Source organism: Triturus cristatus, chromosome 7 (assembly GCF_964204655.1).
Source record: "Triturus cristatus chromosome 7, aTriCri1.1, whole genome shotgun sequence".
Taxonomy (NCBI): domain Eukaryota; kingdom Metazoa; phylum Chordata; class Amphibia; order Caudata; family Salamandridae; genus Triturus; species Triturus cristatus.
Window position 1 is genome coordinate 285353612 of NC_140590.1, and position 8103 is coordinate 285361714.

Sequence of the window (8103 nt, forward strand, 5' to 3'; positions counted from 1 at the left end):
AACTACATTTCAAAAGATCTAGTCAATTCCTGGCCTTAGCAGCCAACAATTGTGTTTAAGAAAACCTACATGCTTTATTATACCAAGCAACTATCTTCTGGCTCATAGTTGTGCTTAATATCTTGTGCCAGATACTCCCTTATATGGTGTTCAGGGTTCTTAGTCAACAGGGCTCCGTCTTCCATTGCAATGGTACCCAACACCACCATGGCATCAATTGGCTCCACGCGCTTTTGAACCAATTTAATAGCCTTGCTGTTTGGAGGGTCCAATCGTCTCAGCTTTCATATAGTTTTGAAGTGGCATAGGTAAGAAACCCAGTCAGTGATCGACAGACCTCTGCAGGACAAACACCCAACACTACAGGTTATAGGATAACTATCACGTGCTCCATAGAACAAGGTTGATGCCATTCTGGTTTATAGGGAACAGGATGAGAGCCGATGAAGCATGACAGTGTGAGGGTCTAAAAAGAAAACCCACCTGGGTTTCCTTTGAAACTTCAGTTCTTCCAGGCAGTGAGCCAGTACTAGAGGCCATATACCTTTTGAGTGATTTGCAACTCTAGAGGGGGGGCTGTATCCCCTACATTTCTATCCCCTTCCCAGAAGGGGACAGTAACAGTCTGGGAGATTAGTGAATGTTTGAAAATGAGAAACACCGTAATTAAGACAGAACCATAGCAATTAGACAACAAAAAACAACCACTAAGCAATTAAGTCATTACAAACAAGCACTGCTCCATTAAGGACATTATAAAAATTTGCAAGACTGGTTGATCCTGAAAACCTTTATTTCTTGGAAGCATGTTGATAAGCACAGTAGCCACTGCCAGAAGCCTGGAAACATACAACAACCCCAGTTCACATACATCTTTTGATGGGAGTCACAGCAGTGTAAATGACAGAACAATGAGGCTTCGTTGGGCGTGTGTTCAGCGGGCCGGTGTTCCCTCCTGGGGGGGCTTAGCTGCTCTCCCCCAGGGTGTGCTTGTCGAACAGGTACTCGCCCATGCCATTCTGGGGCACGCCCAGGCGCTTCAGGTTGGTGATGTAATCTCCAAGTTCCTTGATGGACTTCACCTGTTCCTCCAGGTACTCAGACTCCAGGAAGTCACAGAGCTGTAAGAGACAAAACCAGGGTAAATGACCAGACAAAGAACCAGGATAAATAGCTTCAAAGCGAACAGTCCAGTACAGGAAGGTCGTCTGACGTGGTCTACGGTCAGGCTTCACAATCCTGGAATCTGGATCTTACTTTATGCATTGGAGCACTGAGGTAAGATTCACTGGAACCACTGTCTGCACACCACTCTACCCAAAGCTAATCCATGCAGAGTAAGATTCATTCAGGGCTTAATTTGTGAAAGTGCGCAGGTGCCCAAAGCTCTACTCAGAAGCCTGCGGTCAGTGCAATTAATCGCCAGTGCAGAATACAGGACCATCAGTAGTAAAAACTCATACATCTTTAATGCACTACCAGACACACCCTCCGAGGCACTTCCCCCCCTTTGTGGTGGTTTTAGAGTCACTCTTCTTCTCTTCTTCAGTCTTGCCAATCTGTAATTGTATCTTGCGCTCCGCCAATAAGTGACAGACAAATAGTCCTCAGAAATAAGTGCTGCCAACTACCAGCTCAAATTAGGCGCTGGATTCATTTAGAGAATTACACCTGCATCCCACACTACCGATCCACATTGCTGTGACAGAACTCCCCCGTACCCAGGGACATCAGAGATGCAATCGACTAGAAGCAGGGTATGGGAGCGCCCCGATGGAGGGTGCTCTTAAGAGGTGAACCGATTAGGAGTTCCTTTATTTACTGGAGCTGCAAGGGCATTTGAACAAAAAGTAGTTTGCATAACGTGTGGCATAAATTTGGTGCTTGGTTAATACGTAGGGAAGATATAGTCCACGGTCACCCTGGAGGTGATAAAACGTCTGAAAGCTGCACGTGAAGGTTTGGGAGTTGCCACGTCATTGTGGTTGGTGAAGTGTAGTTTAGAAGGATAGAATAGGCGAATTGAAAGTGGTTTTCAGACCAGAATCCGAGTTGTTAGTGTAGGTGGATATTTTATACGCTGAACGAGAGGAAAGGACTCCCAATTGTGGGTTTTTCGGGTTTGTTTTTTTGTGTAGAATGGGTTGATGAGGTGGCTTGCAAATGTTTGCAGAGTAAACAGGAGTGTGCACGGGAGTGCATGAGATTACAAGATTAGGAAGGACCCAGTCCCAAGCTCCGTGAGGAAGTGAAAGTACAGGCGGTGGGATCTGGTCTGCCCTCCCTCACCTGCAGGGTAAAATTAAGCGACAGGCCTGGACACTTACGTGGGGGTCCACGTTGTCAGATGCCACCTTGTGCAGGTCCAGCAGGGCCTGGTTGACGGTCTTCTCCAGCTGCAGGGCAGCCTGCATGGCTACCAAGGTGTTGCTCCACTCGTCACACTCTGGTTTCTGTGGAAGATGGAAAGAGTCAGTGAGGATGTCAAAACAGGGAGTAGAGGCTGCATGGCATGAGGAGCTAGAGCTGGGACACCATGGAGACAAATTATAGGCACCTGTTAGCGTCAACAGAACCCCTGACCAGCAGCACAGAAAGCATCCAAGCACCCTAAGGTAATGACCACCACCACCATCATTACCGCAATACCTCATCTCCTCCTGTAGAGATGCAGCGCTCCTATGCCTGAGATTTTCCTGTGGAAGCATCCTTGAGGGCGCACCATATCCTGCAGTACCACACTTCCTCACCACCACATCATGCACAAGTGCCATGCGCGCTCACCATGACGTCATGCAGCACCACACGCGCCCACGTCAACATCCTGACGTACAACCACTCACCACGACATCCGGCAGAATCACACACTCTTTAACATCCGGCAGTAAGTATCACGCGCACTCACCTTGACATCCTGCAGCACCACGCGCCCACCGCGCTTGTTCTGGTACTTCATGAACTTCTCAGCGTGCTCGCGCTCCTCGTGGCTCTGCTCCTTGAAGTACTTGGCCACGTGGCTCAGGGCCACGTCGTCCCGGTCGAAGTAGTAGGACTGGAGAAAGAAGAAAACGGTCAACAACAAATCATTATGTTGCGTAAAAATACAGCCATCCACAAAGCAATCAGAAATTCAGCTTAACTGGTGTACATGGGAGCAGACTCCCATGAACACATGCCTGTCAAAATCAAAAATGTCATCGTGTGAGGAGGGGTGGGCCTCCTGCCGACAAGTACCTAGGAGGCACTCTTCTTTCTCTCCCCCCCCCCCCCAAAGTCTGTTTGAGCAGGGATCCTATCCTACTAAGAGTATAGGGAAGACAAGATGGCAGACCTCACGCTATTGACCAGAAGGCGGCTGGGCGAGTCCCTATGCCCCCGAGGTGGCTAGAGATACTGCTGAATGGAGTGTGAACTCTAAAGGTCTGACCGCAGCTACCAGAGATCACGGACCTGTGTCAATGCCTCCCCAGAGCGTTAACATTCATCCCCGGATGAGCTGGATTTTCCACCTTCAAACGCTCTAAAGAAGCAGCCCTTTAGAAACCTCAATAAACATGTTCCTAGACCATCTTGGTTCTAGCCTGGTTTCTACAATCGCACTGCTATTTACATTATGTGCGTGTCCTCCCCGTCCTGATTAATGGAAGCCATGCTGCACAACTTAATATTTGTAGGATGTTAAGTAACGTGTGGAGCAAAACGGGGCTACAAAAAGCACCCATATTCGCACTGTAGACGCCTTAAAAAAAAAAAACAAAAAAAAAATACGTTCCCATAGCTCCTGTATGCTTTTTGGGTGGAGCAGGGCCAGGGGCAAAAACTTCCCGACCCGTTCACGAACAAGAACAGTTTGTCTGGTTCTAATGGTCCGAATCCACATGCGAGAACCAGACAAAACTTCCCGAAGCTGTCCAAACCTGCCAATTATCGTAGTGATTTATTTTTTAATATATCCTACGTTATCGAACACCTTTTGATTTTAGCAAGAATATATATATAGAAGCTGTCAGCCAGCCCTTTGTCTGTTGGGTCGTTCAAATGTTTACTACCAACTACAGAAGGGGACAAGAGGCAGCTCACAAGGAGCGCATTCGAACAAGATGGAGCGCCCTAACGTGCAAGGGGAAACTATGGAAATGTGAGCAAAAAAAAAATAATAAAAAAAAAAACTGCTTTAGCCAATCCTTTTATGATTTATATGTGAAAAGCCGGCACCTCCCACAACACTAAAGCTTCACAAAAAAGGCACTAACTAATCCAAAAGCTCGGCACCCATTGCCATCTATTATCTTGCTGGTGTTTGTTTTATTCATAGACGAAAGTATATTTCGCAGAATGTTTTGGGAATAAGTTACTACATCATATTTTAACTAAGTATTGTTGGTGTGTGCATTTTTGTTTGGAGGCGTTATCCCCACGGTACAATTTCCCCAACACATATCGATTGTAGGTGCATACGTAAAAGGTGAAATCGAGACGTGGCGGCAGATTAAGAGAAGGCCGAGGAAAGCTTGGGTCCCTGGCAGCGCTAAAGCTTCTCCAAGCTGAAAAGGGCGGCCTCCATTTTTAGGCCTTTGTCTACAGATACGGCCTTCTCAGCGGCAGAATCCTTCCACCACCTCTTAGGCAGCTTTGGAGCACAGCTCTTTATCCACCAAATTTTTTGTATTTTCACGCAGAGCCTACGTCACGCCACCGAAAAGCCGGAATTCTTCTTCTTCCGGGTACGGATGGATAAACAGAATGCCAACCACAGTACTGACTAAATCTCACCGATATCCATGTAATACCACTAGGGGGCAGTCGGTCCTTGCGTTAGTCCGCACGAGAGCAAGCCGGGAAATTAAGGGCGTGAGCGTATGTATTATTTTTTAGACGGATAAGCAGAAAGAGACCCTGAAGGCGGTATCCAACATGCCGCACCACACGAATGCATAAACCGAGGGGGTGCCGCATAGAGTATGGAGAAACAGAATAAGCCCCCCATTAACGGGCAAACGTAGGATTTTACAATTCGGTTCTGGCGGTGTAGTAAGGACACATTTATATTGCGCTCACGATGGACAGGTACTGCAGCTAGGACAGAGCTCACTAGACACTAAATACGGACAGACGGCGCCTGTACTCACCATAGACAGATAGACGTAGGAGGCGTAGAGCTCGGTGTTGATCATACGGTTGATGGCGGCCTCACACTCGCGGTTGTAGTTCTGGCGCACCTGGGACTCCATGGCGTTGCTGATGGTGTGGTTGTTGGCGATAGATGTAGGTAAATGATGGATAAAGTTTTCAGGAGAGCGCTGGACTCGGAGCCACGTTCCGTTCAAACACTGTTGAAGCAAGAACACAACTCAGAGCTGGTTGTCAGGGGAGGGACAAAGAGGGTCTTTATTTATACTGGGAGGGGCGGGTGTAAGCCAGGAGACTACCAAACCACGTCCACCAATAGGAAGAGACGCTCGTCCAGCTGCACACCCAACCAGCACCTCTCACTGTGACTGTGCAATTTACACTTCCTGCCCAGACTAACACTTTTTCCGGGCAAAGTACACCCCTCCCTGTCTTGGAGAGACATAGTTTACCGTTTATCAAAGCAAACAGGACTCAGCTTTTATCCTTTCAAGATTAACAAAATGAAGAACGTCGACGGAGTGATAATAGCTTCAATGAACCGTAACGAGAACGACCCTGAAAACTGGTAGCTAGCTTAGTAAATTAATGTACCTGCTGAAGAGAACTCTGCTTTATAAATTTGACGGGTTATAAAACAAGCATTTGCAATGCAATAGGTCTCGCATTTACGCGAGTTTGAGCTATTGACATTGCAAATGACAATACCTTTCATTTGTGTTTTAGTTTTTTAAACATAAATAAAAGGCATTGTCATTTATAATGCAAATAGCTTAAACTCTCGTAAATGGGAGACCTATTGCATTGCAAAATACTTGTTCTTTTGAGGCACTGGTATATTAAATAATCTGCCCCAAATCACAGAAAATTGAGCCGAACCCGGGACATGAACCTGGCTCCCCAGTTCCAAAGCCAACAGCTCTGGCCCTTAAGCCACATCTCCTCTCACTCGTTTTTGAAAAATGCTATAAGAAGGAATTTATTTGTGAATGAAAGGCTCAAGACAAATATGCTTACATTTAATAAATAGCACAGGATCAGTCAAGAACAAGAAACGATTATTAAATTAAGTTGAAAATAAGCATCCTTGAATGCACCCCTTTAACTGTAGTGCACGTGCACAGTCTAGCACATTCCCACAGCAAACATTCGAAAGAGTCAAACTTGTATTTTTTCAATAAAGGCAAATTTTATTCTGAGTAAATGGAGCTTCCAGATAGCTGGTTTAATAAATACCTTTATGTCCCAACCAAAACACAAGCATAATAGTGGCACTGCAACCCCAGGAAATATGTTGCACGTGACTGATTCAATCACGTGCAATATGTTGCACGTGATTGATTCAACGGAAGAGGTGGATAGCGCATGGGAAAACGCACTAAATAAATCGTGTGTGCGAAAGACAGGATGGACTAAGGAAGTCCATATTTAAAAAAAAAAAATCGGAAAAAAGGCAAACGAACGACAGTAATATTTTCAAGTCTGCAATATCCAAGCAAGCGGACTTCTGCATAGGGGCAAGTGTGCAGAGTTAGACAAGCTGGCGCACAACGGGTTTTGCACAAATTGCAAGCACTCACATGGGTGTGTTGTGGGATTACTCCTGTGTTAAGCGTTCTAACACTAGCTTCTAAAAAGCACCCCCTTGCATCCATCGACGATACACAGGACAGGTGAGCAGACATCGAAAAAGGTAACATCCTAGAGTGCCTCCTGTTGGCGATTGTGAGAGACACAGGACTGGGGAAGACAGCTGTTTTATCTCCACACGGGATGGCCCCTTTACAGACTCACCCAGCTCTCATGCATTCTGTAATGGAGAAAACGACACAACGCACACAGTCACACACCAGTTATTATTGTCGGTACAGTGGCACTAGAAACAAGCACAAGCTAATTAAAACAAGTAGCAGGCGGCAGTGAAAGCGATTTTGCGATCGCTATTGTTGGTACTGGGGAGCCAGGGACGAATCTCGGCGTCAGCTCAAAAGCCTGTGATTCTGGGCGAATCCCTTAATCTCCCAATGCCTAGAAATAACAAGCACGCGAAAAGAAAAAGTGAAAGTGATCGCGATCATGCGAAAACAATCAAGCACGGCGGAGCGTGGCGCGTGCGCGCTTGGGGGCGGGGGAGCGCTTTCCAGGCGGGGGAGTGAACCCTTTGAAGTGCTCCCAAAAAGCGGAGTGCATGGCGGCACCAAGCGCGTGATTGTGCGCGTGCTAGCAATGCAATCCGCTTTTTGGGAGCACTTTGAAATGCCCTTTTACAATAGTCTCGCTTCGCGATCGCTTACGCGCTAGCAAGGCGAGACCTAAAAAGCATGGCTCCCATACTTCCACCGCCCTCAAGATGAATTTCATTTTAGGGTCTGGTATACTAACACTTGTGATCGGTGTCTAGAAACTATCTAGCAAAGTGTAGTATATGCCTGTAAACACTAAGGGGCATATTAGCAACAGACGGCGATAAATATCGCAAAGCGCGATTAGCGCTTTTTTATTTATCGCCGTCTATCGCTGGAATTTTTCGCCAGGTTAGCGCGTTATTAACAACGCTGGTTTACACGTAGCAAGCATCGTGTAAACCAACAGATTAGTCAAACAAGGTTAAAGTTAGAGGCAGTCAGTGTATATACTGTCATACTGGGTCAGGAAATAGACCTGGGACCCAAAACAGTGGTCCTTCATTTGCAAACTTAGTAGAAAAAAATGCCTCAGATTGGGAGAGCCCTTCCACTATGGCTCGTACGTATATGCCGGTGATTCCTACATCCATGGCATGAGCACACTACCGAGTCAATTAATCAGTGCCAGCGTTTCCAGGTGAATGTGACAATGAGCTTAGATTTGTGACATGAAGACCAGAGATGCCGACTTTGGAGCTAGGGAACCAGGTTCGAGTCCCGCTCAACACCCTGTGATTCTGGGCAAATCTCTCCGGGGCATATTAACAAGGGAGTATCGCCGCTTTAG

General features: G+C 46.6%; 1 protein-coding gene across 1 annotated transcript; it reads right to left on the bottom strand.

Moving 5' to 3' along the window:
• Positions 1 to 775: 775 nt before the first annotated feature.
• Positions 776 to 5366, bottom strand: LOC146809443 (ferritin heavy chain B-like). Its single transcript, XM_085616293.1, has 4 exons — positions 5130 to 5366; positions 2906 to 3052; positions 2328 to 2453; positions 776 to 1121 (listed from the first exon to the last, which is right to left on the bottom strand). Exons 1-4 carry the CDS (start codon positions 5229 to 5231, stop codon positions 966 to 968), a joined length of 531 nt encoding a protein of 176 aa, XP_085472419.1. The 5' UTR covers positions 5232 to 5366; the 3' UTR covers positions 776 to 965.
• Between the last annotated feature and the right edge of the window lie 2737 nt (positions 5367 to 8103).